This window comes from Trematomus bernacchii, unplaced genomic scaffold (assembly GCF_902827165.1).
Source record: "Trematomus bernacchii unplaced genomic scaffold, fTreBer1.1, whole genome shotgun sequence".
In the NCBI taxonomy this organism is placed as follows: Eukaryota; Metazoa; Chordata; class Actinopteri; order Perciformes; family Nototheniidae; genus Trematomus; species Trematomus bernacchii.
Window position 1 is genome coordinate 2766557 of NW_022987705.1, and position 14938 is coordinate 2781494.

At 47.6% G+C, this 14938-nt stretch overlaps 1 protein-coding gene across 1 annotated transcript; it reads right to left on the reverse strand.

Moving 5' to 3' along the window:
- Window positions 1–318: 318 nt before the first annotated feature.
- LOC117490420 (solute carrier family 22 member 6-like) lies at window positions 319–13279 on the reverse strand. The gene is made up of 11 exons (XM_034140162.1): window positions 12965–13279; window positions 12367–12842; window positions 12180–12283; window positions 11621–11775; window positions 11307–11475; window positions 11089–11212; window positions 10882–10997; window positions 10573–10787; window positions 10379–10487; window positions 920–1123; window positions 319–772 (listed from the first exon to the last, which is right to left on the reverse strand). The coding sequence occupies exons 2-11, from the start codon at window positions 12769–12771 to the stop codon at window positions 685–687; spliced, it is 1689 nt and encodes a 562-aa protein (XP_033996053.1). The 5' UTR covers window positions 12772–12842; window positions 12965–13279; the 3' UTR covers window positions 319–684.
- Between the last annotated feature and the right edge of the window lie 1659 nt (window positions 13280–14938).

Genomic DNA, 14938 nt, shown 5'->3' on the forward strand with positions numbered 1-14938 from the left:
CCTAAAATATGGAACACCAGAGGTCATTCTTGAGATCATGCAGTGAAACAGACACATGTAAACAGGAGTGTGTGTGATTGAAAAACATAATTCTCTACCTGATTTCATATTTCTTACTTATTGATTGATGTCTTAGGATAAGGCCAGGCAATGAATGACGGACGTAAACCAGTTAAATGTAAATCCTCTTGTCGCAAACTTCTTTGTCTGACTTGTTTCAGTAAATGTATCAGACAGTGCCCATTTAAAAGTAGCCTGGATAAAATATTGTGCAAAGTATTTCAGTTCAACAGAGCAAAGGGAATGAAAAGACTTAAATGTGTAGGTGCTGATTTTATTGAAAATATAGTTTTGTTTTCAAATACAAGATTGCAAATAATAAGAAGTTATAAAAATACCAGTAAAAGCAAAGCACCTGTAGAAGGCTCATTTTCCAAAATATAAAGCATGATTTATGCAAATCCAGACTAAAATCCTCCTATAACACAAACACACACAGAGATCTAATTGTTCACAGCTATTCATTTCACTGTATTGACCTGTCTTATTGCAACTCCACCTGTCTAGCAGTCATACAACATAATAAACTGAAATCAAACTAATAAACAGGCCGGAGAAAAAGCAGTAACCAAGATATGTTCATTAACATGTCGGGAAAACCTCAGGAGCAGAATACAGATGCCCTCAGGCCGTCTGCTTTAGGAGATCCGCCTGGGTGTCTTGCAGGATTATCGCTTCCTTTCGTGATACTTTGGAGCTTCTCCCAGTTCCCCTGTGGTCAAAATAGAAAATGAAAATATAGATAAATCTGTTACTGTCTCTCTCTTAATGTCTAAAATGCCTCCCGTATACTTTACTAAAAATGTATGTTTTGATTTGCAGAGATGTAAAGGACAGATCTTGTCCCCCCTGATTTTACCTGTCCTCCACATCTTGTATTGTGTCGGGGAGGGGTGAGCCAAGTGTTTCTGGAAGAAATATTGCAGCAATTCCACTGAGGATCGGAGCGCCGCCATAGATCAAACCTGGGAGCCAAGGTAGATAGTCGGCCGTGAGAAGCACCATCGGGGCCACCATGGCTCCCACCCGAGCCATCATGGATACCCAGCCCATGCCATTCTGACTGAGAGGGAGAAAGAACAGCCATTACTCTAACATTAAAGCTATGCTTTTCCTGTAAATCAGTGATTGTGGGGCAGGTGATAAAGAACAATGTACATGAGTACTGTTATTGATTTTTAAATAAAGATATTAAAATTAAGATTAGAGGCTGCTATTTCAGGACATTACTAAATTCACCAGTTAAGGTGTACATGAAGTATGTCATTGTCGTTGAATAAAACGCTTGAAAATGAATGCCTATATGAAAGTTCAAAGTTCAAGTGTTTTTTTTAACAGATAAACCTCGTAAATACAGTCCATATACAGCACTGATAGGGTCAAGGGTTTTTAGTAACTATTTAACTGATTAGAAAAAAGATGCATATACTATGTTTGTTTTGTTGGTGACACAGTGTGCAGATGATCAGCAAAGACACAGGGTGTTTCTCAATGTCGAGGAGGCTTGCTTGGTAGCACATGTACCTATGTCAACAAAGTCACGTGGAAACCTGAGTATCTGGCGAATGTGCTCTGGGATGCCCATGTGTCCGCGGGGCAGCTGTCAGCTTGCCCAAGAGGCGGAGAAAGAAAATGTATGCCAGAGACCTGCCCCTTCGGAAGAGGGGAAGAAGCTGGAGGATGTCATCCAGGTGCTGAGCAGATGGACAGGCCCGCATAGTGACTGTGTCCAGAGCCACACCAATGAAGGTTAGGCTCTGAGAGGGGTTCAGACAACTCTTCTCGAAGTTCACCCTGAGGCCTAGCCGGGCGACGTGAGAGAGAAGGAGAGCTGTGTCCTGGGTCGACTACAACCGGGATGGTGCACAAATCTGTATGGTAGAATCTTCATGACCTGAGCCTGCAGGGGCAAGAGGGCTGCTGCGACACAACTGGTGAACACCCGTGGGGAGAGGGAGAGTCCAAATGGGAGCACCCTGAACTGGAAATGACGGCCTCTGAAGGCAAAGCAAAGAAACTGCCTGTTATGAGGCACAATAGGCACATGAAAGTAAGTATCTTTCAAGTCGACGGACGTGAACCATTCCCCCCTGGCAACGGTACGAATAACGTCTGCTGTGCTCAGCATGTGAAAGGGTAAGATCTTGAGGAAATGTTGAGTCTCCTCAGATCCAGGATTGGGAGAAGTCCACTGCCTTTCTTCCTTACCAGAAAGTAGGTAGAGTAGAAGCACCCGGGCTGTGAGATGGGGTCCACATGCTCGATTGCACCCTTGGCAAGGAGGACTGACAGCTCCTGGTTCAGGGCTAATTCTTTTGCCGGGTCTAACTGGGGGAAGGAATAAGTAAGGAAACAGTTACATGCAGTGAGAGGGGAGCGAGGACACTTTCTTCACTAGCGCAGTAGCAAGTTAGCTTTGAGTGAGAGCACTCTGCTAACTGGGGGATGGAACAGGTAAGGAACCAATTGCATGCAGGGGCGCGAGAACACAGCTCTCTTCACTAGCACCGTAGCAAGTTAGCTTTGAGCGAGAGCATTCTGCTAACTGGGGGATGGAACAGGTAAGGAACCAATTGTATGCAGTGAGAGGGGAGCGAGGACACTCTTCACTAGTGCAGTAGCAAGTTAGCTTTGAGCGAGAGCACTCTGCTAACTGGGAGATGGAACAATTACCTGAGCTTGAGTATAGATAACAATCAGCAGTGCTAGCGGCCGAACAAGTTAGTCTGGGCGAGAGCACCCTACTAAAGTATTTCTTTTTTTTTAATATATTCTTTCTCAGCGATCTGAAAAAAATAAATGTATGCGGCATCAGCCAATTACTGCTACTTTCCAGCCAAGTTAGCCTGAGCGAGAGCACTCTGCTAACTATTAAACAGTCACTGTATAGGGAAACAATATATACACAGTCTTAATTATCGGCAGAACTCTTAATAGCGTGCGACCATGCAGTAGAGTTTACAAAGCTACAGTGAGGAGAAGCGGGACACTGTCCTCACTGGCACAGAACGTTGCCGATATCAGCAAACATCTTGCTAGTATAGCACAAATTAGCTCGGGCGATAGCCCTCTTTTAACCGTGAATTAATAGTGGTTTGTAGGAAACCCTGTGAGCACTATCAGAATTAAATGGCAGCGATCTCACTGACCAGTGGCGAGCCGTGACTTTTATACCTAGGCCCTGAACCCCACCCCTTCCCTCGAAAAAGTTATTATGTCACAGCGTATACTTCAGCGGAATATCAAAACAACGGCCCGGGGTGTAAAACGCATCAATGAAAGCAACCCTCTACCACACAAAACAACACCTGTAAATAACCCGATTTGTGTTCTTTGAAATTTAAAAGGATATTGCATTGTGTTTGTTACTTTCGTTGCAGTTGTATGTCTTGATTGTAATTTGGCATGCTTTTATTTTGAAGGCGAGTTTACGCTGTTGACAGGAAGTTGTTGTTTCTATGGAAACAAGAAAAGCTTCACAACGGGCAGAACTTGTCATAAAGTCTGCGATAATAAAACCCACCCATTTAGAGGGAAGATATGATTGGTCAATTGTACTGTCATTTGACATTACTCTCTCGTTCAGTTACTATAGAGTGGCGAAGTCCCTCCCCTTCCGGTGGACCTCCATGGGACCTTATTTCGGAAAAATTATGTATTGAAGTCAATGGAGAGAGAAAGATTATCTTTCGATCCCGTTTGAATTGTGCCACGAATTACACATATGATGTTTGTCAATTTAAAAGATAATTTTGCAAGTAAAAAAAAAAAAATGTGTCGTAAAACTGTGAAGTAACACATTTGTTTGTGTGAAACGCTCAATGAACTACATCTCTGGTCAACAACACACGTCACCAAGATGGCCGTCACTACTGTCTTGTCAACACAACGATTGACTACCCTCACTATCACCACAATGAAACACGTCCTGAAGAATGTCATGCAAAGCTGCCTGTCTGCCTTCCTTTGATTCTCTCTGAACTGCCTGGTCGTTTTAATGTTTAATGTCAACCATTTGTGCAGATAGCATGAAGTAGAGAAGATCGCTAGCGTTAGCGTTAGCATTTCTCCCCCGGGCTTAAATGGTGTATTATAGAATGATCACACCGGTGACAGTAGCCTACTCTTCAAAGGGTTCACGAAATATGACTACTACTCTTACTGTTTAACATTTTGGGTTACTTAATGTTACTTCATGTTAAGGCTAATACAAATGACAAGGCTGTAATGCTAACTAACGTGCTAGCTACTAGCTAGCTTGATCCACACACTCCTCTTTCATCAGACGGGAAGCGAAAGAACGAGCAAGACCCATTGCTGGTATAATAACAACCTGGTACTAAGCACACAGGCATCTTGTGAAAGTTATCTTATCTTAGCCAGCGCCATATAGATAGATTCTATCTATATGGCGCTGATCGTATATATACGGTATTATACGTATATCGTAGTGTCTCAATTGTGACATCACTTACGCAACTCTGGGATTTGTAGTCTTTCTAGTTGCGTATTTTTCATAGTCTTATATTTCAAAAGTTTTACGACAAACTGTGACTTTTTTGACATGGAAATTATTTTTTAAGATTGACAAACATCATATGTGTAATTCATGGCACAATTCAAACGGGATCGAAAGATACGTTTTCTCTCCCCATTGACTTCAATGCATAATTTTTCCAAAATAAGGTCCCATTACCCGGAAGTAAGTGGGCGTGACTTCGCCACTCTATAGCGGGCCCTCTGTGAATTTACAGCAGGACCACCAATCAGCTCCTGTCTTCACAGTGACTCGCAGAGACGAGCTTCTTTAATTTAGCCCTTCACATTCAAACAGAAACTGAATAGGCAGATTCGAAGGATTTATTTCTTTGGAAATGTTATTTTAAATACAATTAAATCAAGTTATTTTGGTCAAACTAATGAAAAATATTTAAAGAAAATATTTAAAAGAAATATATAAAAAAGAAATATATTTTTTAATGTTTTTAAATATTATTTTGTAGAATATCTCAGGCCCTCAGAGAGGGCCTAGAGGGCCCTGACGGCTCGCCACTGTCACCGACTGATGTGCAGGAGCGTCCGCCGGTCCGGGACTCATGAGGGTCCGAACGGTGAACACCGTGGTTCCCGACGCGATCACAAGGCTACAGATAGCGATGAGCTTGAATAATCAAATATTGATAGCTTAGCTTGGCTTCTGCTCTAAGAGTAGTAGCCTGCGCAGCGAAAATATGAAAAAGGACTGAACTTGTTGACAATACCGGGACTTATGCCTTCCAGGGTCATGCTGTTACGATCTGTCTGTGTTGGGTTTTTTCTTGTCTTTTTCTGTCTTTTGTTTCCTGTTTTGTTTTGAAAAGTGTTCACCCCTGTCTGGTTTTTCTGTCTGTCATGGTTGGTTCATTGTTTGTAGTTGACTGTGTGTCACAGGGTAGTGTTCTGTGTTTCTACTTTGTACCTTGGAATAAAGGATTATTCTTGGAAATCTGCATTTGGGTCCTGCCTGCTTACTCAACCCTGACAGAATGAACCAACCAGAAATGGGCCCAGCAGATCCATTTGAGGTGGAATTACAACATTTTACCTTTTCTTTGGCTTGCTGCTATAGTAGGTGGAGGGGAGCGTCCAGTGTTCAGCAGAGAGAGGCTGCTCTGGCAGAGGCTCACCAGGTGGCAACAGTGGATCCATCTCTAGTTAAGTTCTTACCTGACTGGATTTTGGATTTCCTCTCGACGTGTGATTCCCGGCCTGCTAGCCCCAGGCATGCTAGCCCCCTGCCTCCCAACTCCCAACCTAACACCATACATCTCGGTGTGTTCCGTCTGAAGTCAACCCCTGCTTCTTCCCCATTTCCTGCTCCTGTCCAGGAGCCGTTCGCGGGCACTCGTCTGGCTTTTGGAGGTCCACGGAGCCTCCAAAAGGCTCCTAGGAGAAGGAGTCGCAAGTCCAGGCTAGCAGCCCGACCCCCAGAAGCCATGCTTTGGGCTCCAGTACAGGCCCCAGCAGCCATGGTTCCGTCTCCAGAACCGGCCCACACAGCCATGGTTCCAGCCCCAGTTCTGGCCCCAACAATCATGGTTCCGGCTCCAGAACCGGCCCATGCAGCCATGGTTCCAGCCCCAGTTCTGGCCCCGGCAGCCATGGTTCCGCCCTCTGTTCCGTTCCAGCACGCCATTTCTCAGGAACATGAGCAGGCGTGGCGAGACTTTGAGGAAAGCCAGCGGTCCTTGGCTCTATGCTTCCCGGGCCTCGCTGCTCGGGTCTCGACTTTGACGTCTTCTGCTGCATTTCCTGCCTCCTCCAGTCCACCTGTGGATTCCACTCCAGCACCTCGTGTCCTGTCGGTGGTCCGGCCGACTCCAGCACCTCGTGTCCTGTCGGTGGTCCGGCCGACTCCAGCACCCCGTCTCCTGTCGGTGGTCCGGCCGACTCCAGCACCCCGTCTCCTGTCGGTGGTCCGGCCGACTCCAGCACCCCGTCTCCTGTCGGTGGTCCGGCCGACTCCAGCACCCCGTGTCCTGTCGGTGGTCCGGCCGACTCCAGCATCCCGTCTCCTGTCGGTGGTCCGGCCGACTCCAGTACCCCGTCTCCTGTCGGTGGTCCGGCCGACTCCAGCACCCCGTGTCCTGTCGGTGGTCCGGCCGACTCCAGCACCTCGTGTCCTGTCGGTGGTCCGGCCGACTCCAGCACCTCGTGTCCTGTCGGTGGTCCGGCCGACTCCAGCACCTCGTGTCCTGTCGGTGGTCCGGCCGACTCCAGCACCCCGTGTCCTGTCGGTGGTCCGGCCGACTCCAGCACCTCGTGTCCTGTCGGTGGTCCGGCCGACTCCAGCACCTCGTGTCCTGTCGGTGGTCCGGCCGACTCCAGCACCCCGTGTTTTGTCAGTGGTTCGGCCCACTCCAGCCCCTCGTGTCCTGTCGGTGGTCCGGCCGACTCCAGCACCCCGTGTCCTGTTGGCTCTCCGGCCGACGCCAGCCCCCCGTGTCCTGTTGGCTCTACGGCCGACGCCTACCCCATGTCCTGTACCGTTGGAGGTCCCGCCGACTACTCTCCTGCCGGGGGTCTTGCCAACCCTATGTCCTGTGATGTTGGAGGTCCCGCCAACTACTCTCCTGCCGGGGGTCCTGCCAACCCTATGTCCTGTGCTGTTGGAGGTCCCGCCGACTACTCTCCTGCCGGGGGTCTTGCCAACTCCATGTCCTGTCCCGCCGACTGCTCTTCTGCCGGGGGTCCTGCCGGTCCTGTGTCCGGTGCCGTTGGAGGTCCCGCCGACTACTCTTCTGCCGGGGGTCTTGCCAACCCTATGTCCAGTGCTGTTGGAGGTCCCGCCGACTACTCTCCTGCCGGGGGTCTTGCCAACTCCGTGTCCTGTCCCATTGGGGGTCCCGCCGACTACTCTTCTGCCGGGGGTCTTGCCAATCCTATGTCCTGTCCCGTTGGGGGTCCCGCAGACAACTCTCCTGCCGGGGGTCTTGCCAACTCCATGTCCTGTTCCGTTGGGGATCTCGCCGACTACTCTTCTGCCGGGGGTCTTGCTAATCCTTTGTCCTGTCCCGTTGGGGGTCCCGCCGACAACTCTCCTGCCGGGGGTCTTGCCAACTCCATGTCCTGTCCCGTTGGGGGTCCCGCCGACAACTCTCCTGCCGAGGGTCCTGCCAACTCCACGTCCAGTATTGTTGGAGGTCCTGCCGACACCTGTTCCGCTGTGGGTCCTGCCAACCCCTTGTCCTGTCCCGTTGGGGGTCCCGCCGACACCTGCTCCGCCGGATTTCCTGCCAACACCAGATCCTGTCCTGTTGGGGGTCCCGCCGACACCTGTCCCGCCGGGGGTCCTGCCAACTCTGTGTCCTGTTCCGTTGGGGGTCCAGTCGACACCAGCCCTTGCTCCATCCGGGGTCCCATTGACACCAGCCCATGTCATGTTCAGGATCCCGTCTACGCCTGTCCCGTCGGCTCCGGTTCCTGTCCGGCCGATACTGGGTCCTGCCCGGCCTCCGGAGCTGTCCCGTCGGCGCCTTCCTGCCCGGCCTCCGGAGCTGTCCCGTCGGCGTCTTCCTGCTCGTCCTCCGGAGTTGTCCCGTCGGCACCTTCCTGCCCGGCCTCCGGAGCTGTCCCGTCAGCGCCTTCCTGCCCGGCCTCCGGAGCTGTCCCGTCGGCGCCTTCCTGCCCGGCCTCCGGAGCTGTCCCGTCGGCGCCTTCCTGCCCGTCCTCCGGAGCTGTCCCGTCGGCGCCTTCCTGCTCGTCCTCCGGAGCTGTCCCGTCGGCGCCTTCCTGCCCGGCCTCCGGAGCTGTCCCGTCAGCGCCTTCCTGCCCGTCCTCCGGAGCTGTCCCGTAGACGCCTTCTTGTTCGCCCTCGAGCCCGGCCCCCAGAGTGCCGCGGTCTTCGCCCTCGAGCCCGGCCTCCTGAGTTCCCCAGCCGTGGTCTTCGCCCTCGAGCCCGGCCCCCTGACTCTTCCAGCCGCTGCCTTCGCCCTCGAGCCCGGCCCCTTGAGTTCCCCAGCCGTGGTCTTCGCCCTCGAGCCCGGCCCCCTGACTCTCCCAACCACTGCCTTCGCTCTCATGCCTGGGTCCCCGAGTTCGCCCGCTGTGGCCTTCGCCCCTTTTTGGACTCTGCCTTGCTCCCGGGCCGTCCGCCCGGGACCCCTTCCGGGCCCGTCCTCCGGACCCCCTCCACCCACCCTGTTGGTCCTGGTTTTGCGTCCCTCCTCCAGACCCCCTCCACCCACCCTGTTGGTCCTGGTTGTGCGTCCCTCCTCCAGACCCCCTCCACCCACCCTGCTGGAATGTTTTGGACTTTTTGGGACTTTTTGGGACGTCTGGGATCCGTCCCTTGAGGGGGGGGGTACTGTTACGATCTGTCTGTGTTGGGTTTTTTCTTGTCTTTTTCTGTCTTTTGTTTCCTGTTTTGTTTTGAAAAGTGTTCACCCCTGTCCTGCCTGATTGCCCGATTGTGTTCATCTGGTGCCCCTGTGTTTTCTCCTCCCTCCTCACCTGTGTCTTGTTTGTGTGATTGGTCTTGTGTGTATTTTAGTTCTGGTTTTTCTGTCTGTCATGGTTGGTTCATTGTTTGTAGTTGACTGTGTGTCACAGGGTAGTGTTCTGTTTTTCTACTTTGTACCTTGGAATAAAGGATTATTCTTGGAAATCTGCATTTGGGTCCTGCCTGCTTACTCAACCCTGACACATGCGAGGTCACACATGACTTTGTTGACATAAATACTCGACCTGCGCATGCGCTAGACAGAAGATATCCAGTGCCAAACACTGCCTCTGGCGGTCAGTAAGGATGAAATAGAACTTCTTCCAACAAAACACAACGGCAGATAATGCCCAGGATATCGGGAAAAAGACAGAACAGGATGAAAACAAACCAAACGCCCTAAGAAGTTTCCAAACTGGTTGAAACTGTTTAGTCCTCATATCATCTGGGTCAAAGGTGACCTGGTTTGACACCATTATTTATCTGCTTTATCTCCTGTCTGTACTGTACATCAAACTGCAGACTCACTTTTTTATCTTAGTTGTTTATCTTAAAATCTCATAAGGTGAGACCTTTGTTCAGGCCATTAACCAGAAGCCCGTGCAAACAAATGTTGACTTCAAGACAAGGGAAATGGAAGTGGGAAAATGCTAACTTGTTTAAGCTTAAAGACTTCTCAAGCATTGTCCACATTTCCATTTTGCCAGCGAACAGCATGTCAATCAGAAAAGTAGAGAAACTCTCATCTACCCTTTTCAAAGAGACAGGATGTAGATCCTTCAATATATAAAATGAGCTGAGCTTAAAGGGGCCCTTTTATGCATTTGGGGGTTTTGCCTTTCCTGTGTAGTGTGATATAGGTTTTTGTGCATGTAAATACGATACGATACGATACGATACGATATTACTTTATTTGTCAGATCAAGTCTGAAATTTGACTTGCGTCACAGCAGCTCCATGTCCAAATGGTCTGCAAAGGCTAAAATGCAAAAGTTCCCTACAGAGGGAGTTTATATCGCACACACTCCCCCCTGGCCTGAAACGCCTCGCTTTGATTCGTTTGTTTACTTCCATCACAAAGTGACATCACTTGGCAGTTGAATTATCACAACAGAGCTGGCCAGCTAACCAATCAGAGCAGACTGGGTTTTGGTTTCAGACAGAGGGTGAAAATAGGTTTTCAGGCAGTATGAGAAAAATAAAGAGCTCTCTGAACATTAAAGTAAGTAAACACCTGAAAACTAGCATAATAGGGCCCCTTTAAACCCTTAATAAAACAATTAAACACAACATTTTCTAAATCTTCTTGCTAAATGGACACCTGTAAATAAGACTTACCGGATGATTGTTGGGAACAGTTCCCCAGAGTAGAGATAGCAGCAGTTGAATGAGGCAGCGAGGCAACCTTTACCCAGTACAGCCATACACGTGCGTGCAGTCTGTTTATCTGCACATGGAGTGAGACATTCATCAGAGGACTGTGTTGTTTCTGCAGTATAATATTCAACTTGTATACATGTTTTCAACCATACCATAAGGTATCAGCAGGTTGATCAAAACAGTGATTCCAGCGATGATGAGAGCCCCACATTGTGATGTGCGCCGTCCAAAATAACTCATAGATACGACTACGACGACTTTAGCAGGGATGTCGACAACTCCGAAGATCACTTGGATCAAGTAGATGTCCACCCCAAACTTCTGCAGATCCATCGCAAGACCGTAGTAAGCAAAGCTCGTGGATAACCTAGGTTTGTTTTAAAAATAAACCATGTACAGTGTCAATGCAATTACATATTTGTTACTGAAAAACTGAGATTTTTACAAGAAGGAACATGTACCAGACAGCACTGAGGCAGATCGTCATTCTCCTCATTGTAGGTGTGCGGAACAGATCCAGGACAGAGTGGGTGCCTTGTGAGCAGGACATCTCTTTCTTCATGGTTTCCTGCAGCCTCTATGCATACCGACAAAGATTCATGTATTTTATACACAATAATAAACACAGATAGATGGTGCAATAACACAAACACAGCACATTCTCTTACCTTCATGTCGATTTTCTCTCCCTCTTCCTTCCGTCCATTAAATTTCGCCACACTTTTAAGGTTCTTGATGGCTTGTTCAGGGTTATTACTCATAACTAACCATCTTGAAGATTCATGAAACCACCTGTGTGAAATATGTGTTCTGTTAATCGTGCTTATAAACGTGCATCTGTGTTTCTGGTTTGATTTGATTTGCATGTCAATACTTGGCATCTTACCATGCAATGAGGAAGAAGACAAAGAAAGGCAAAGACACAGCCAGGGTTAACCACCTCCAGTCCCGGATGAAGTACGCGATGAGCGCCAGTATCAACTGTCCAACTGTGTAGCAGTAACCTGTCGTTGTCCCCACTATTGTCCGCACACTAGTGGGAATCCACTCCACAACTTGATATTAAAGAAAAAAGAGATAGAGAAAGAGGTATTTATTTTTTATTTAGTACAATTATTATTCTTTAATCATCATGCATGTTGACTGCTTCCATTTAAGTTGTTTTACGCTGATTGTACCCTATCCAGCTAAATGTCTTACTGAGCGAGAAGGTGTTGAGCCCCATGCCGGACAGAGCCATGCCACAGCCAAAGCGGAACAGGCAGAAGAGCGGGAAGGTGGTCGAGAAAGCAGCACATGTTCCTGACACAGCCATCAGCAGGTTAGCAATAAGCAAGAGGATGCGTCGACCATATCTAGAGCCAAGTGGGTTAAAGAGTTAATTCAGACTGTATCAAATCATATGATTTTAACAAGGTTGCATGAAAAAAAAGACAAGTTGTGTAGTGTGGGACCATTTTAAAGGGGAAATATGATGCTAATTTTCTGGTTCATTCGTGTCTTTTGGTTTTCTAGTAGAACATTTAATTATGCTTTAATGCCGAAAAAACTAAAATGTTCTCATACTGTATTTCTATAGATAATCATGCATTCACCTTAGTCAGAAACACACCCTTTTAGTGCCTGTCTCTTTAAGAAAAAAAAGTGTGTTTTTTCATAATTGTTACATAAAGTTACATATATGATTGATGTTGCCACATATCTGACATAGCACAATGTTCGTTTACCTGTAAATCATTAGTGATGAGATCAATGTTACCTGTCTGAAAGACCTCCAAAGACAACAGCACCCAGAAGCACACCTCCCATGTAGACCGTCTGTCCCATTTGCTTCAAAGACCGCTGATCACACACCAAATTCCACTGACAAATATGGAACAACCATTTAAGGCACAGGACAAGAAAACGTATACACATAAGCAAAGAAAAAATAAATATATTCCTACATCAGATATGATTGTGGATTTCATGTGAGTCATGTTATAGGTCCATCCATCGGAACATCCCTGCAGGTCAACATCCAAACCAGCGTTAGTGTCTCCCTCCTTCCCTGAACTGGAGCTCCTGTTTTTTGTCAGGAGGTGCCACTGTGGAGCCATGTAACGCAAGCACCTTTCTGGCTTCTCTGTCTGGTCCAGCGGCACTGTGACCAGCAGCGCTTCCTCTGCACTCATCTGGGACTGGGACAGGTTTGTGTGTGCGCTGCAGAAGTGAGGGGGTACCAAAGCCACAAAGTTCTGCAGCAGGTTGTGACTGGCAAACAACATCACAGGTATGCAGAGAAGGGTCGTATGCAGGACCTGGAAGCGTCCTGTGCTCCCTACTTGCTCCAAGAGTTCCCCAAACCCCATAGTGGTGTACTGCAAAAACTCCACAAGTTAACTTTATGTTAATGACAGCACATCCTGTTGTTGGTAGGTTCCTTTGGAAAACATAAAAGTAAATAGTAAGTTGTTCCAGCATCTGTGAAAGTAGCAAACATAAGGTGCAAGAGTAAAATATAATTAAAAAATGTTTGGATAATTTGAAATTCAATAGACTTACCTGCTGAATAATCTTTTCTCATAACATTAACATTTACAAAAAGATTGCTGGCCCAGAGAAAATCATTAAAACCACTTATACGTGATGCAGTCAACTTAAATTAGAATTCTTGGAAAGTGTTCCAAAAAAGGAAGTCCTTAAAAGCGAGCCGAAAAAATCAAAAATAAGTAAAAATGGTCGCTGTTAGTGCAGTCAGTTAAAGTGAGTAATCGGCTCTCAAATTCCAACAGCTTTTCAGAACTTTGGATTATAAGTGCAATGTAACCTCTTGAGGTATTAGCGACTTGTTCACCAAACACTGAGGCAGAATGTGGAGTCCTTGCTGTGCAGGAACAATGTCCGGATGAAGAGTTCCAGTGCAAGTGAGCTCAAACCAAGGGTGGGCTCATAACTATGCTCAGCTGTTTTCCCCTTTTGCACTGAGACCTTTTCCCTGCCCTTTATTGGTTACGCAACATGAACTAGAAAATGCATTTCCTGCAGAAAATGCGTGCGAATGCTGTAAACTGTGAACATTTGTGGCTGAATTTAGCTGAAAATGCAGAAAAAGCTGAATGTTATTAGCTGAATGGTAGCTGCTTTTAGCTACAAAATGGAGAAAAAGCTTAATTTAAAAGAAAAGGTTTAAACAAACATGTATAGCCTTGATGTCCTGAAATAGCTGAATAATGTAATAGTTGAATGGTTTCTGCAGCTGAAAATAGGCTGAAGGAGTTAAATATCAGATGTAAGTAGTAGTGAATGAATTTGTATTAAGATGAGAAAAGAAAGTAAAAAGGCTTGGGAAAGCAGCAGAATATTTGAACTACAAACTTTTGAACTAACTTGATGGTGAATTATCTGTCGCCATGGCAACGGCATTTGATGACACCCCATAATACGCTTAGATGTGTTGATGGCTGCATCGTTATGTTATGAGAAAACCGTGTTTCATGGTGAGCATTGTGTTGCCATGGCAACGGCATTTGAAGAAATCTCAAAACTGTCCCGTAGATGTCTTCACGGCTGGACTGTTAGCACACATGTGAAGTTTGAGCACTTTTTGAACATTTTCATAGAAGTAATACATTACATTAGGAGGTTACATTACTCTCTCTCTTCTCTTGATCGCCCTCTCAATCTTCTATCGCCCTCTCTCTCTTCTCTTAATCGCCCTCTCTTTCTTCTCTCTCTCTTCTCTTGCTCGCCCTCTCTCTCTTCTCTTGATCGCCCTCTCTCTTCTCTTGATTGCCCTCTCTCTCTCCTCTTGATCGCCCTCTCTCTCTCCTCTTGATCGCCCTCTCTCTCTTCTCTTGATCGCCCTCTCTCTCTTCTCTTGATCGCCCTCTCTCTCTTCTCTTGATCGCCCTCTCTCTCTTCTCTCTCTCTTCTCTTGCTCGCCCTCTCTCTCTCCTCTTGAACGCCCTCTCTCTCTCTTCTCTTGATCGCCCTCTCTCTCTTCTCTTGATCACCCTCTCTCTCTTCTCTTCCTCGCCCTCTCTCTCTCCTCTTGATCGCCCTCTCTCTCTCTTCTCTTGATCGCCCTCTCTCTCTTCTCTTGATCGCCCTCTCTCTCTCCTGTTGATCGCCCTCTCTCTCTCCTCTTGATCGCCCTCTCTCTCTCTCCTCTTGATCGCCCTCTCCCTCTCCTCTTGATCGCCCTCTCTCTCTCCTCTTGATCGCCCACTCTCTCTCCTCTTGATCGCCCTCTCTCTCTTCTCTTGATCGCCCTCTCTCTCTCCTCTTGATCGCCCTCTCTCTCTCCTCTTGATCGCCCTCTCTCTCTCCTCTTGATCGCCCTCTCTCTCTTCTCTTGATCGCCCTCTCTCTCTCCTCTTGATCGCCCTCTCTCTTCTCTTGATCACCCTCTCTCTTCTCTTGATCACCCTCTCTCACTTCTCTTGATCGCCCTCTCTTCTCTTGATGTGTCTGTGAGAGAGAGGGAGAGTGTGTGTGTGTGTGTGTGTGTGTGTGTGTGTGTGTGTGTGTGTGTGT

Excerpts from the sequence above, each read along its gene's own strand:
- LOC117490420 (XM_034140162.1), bottom strand. The coding sequence starts at position 12,771 with ATGGGGTTTGGGGAACTCTTGGAGCAAGTAGGGAGCACAGGACGCTTC. Across the intron at positions 11,213-11,306 it reads GTCTTCTTCCTCATTGCATG|GTGGTTTCATGAATCTTCAA; the intron begins GTAAGATGCCAA and ends TATTTCACACAG. Across the intron at positions 773-919 it reads ATACAAGATGTGGAGGACAG|GGGAACTGGGAGAAGCTCCA; the intron begins GTAAAATCAGGG and ends TTTTGACCACAG.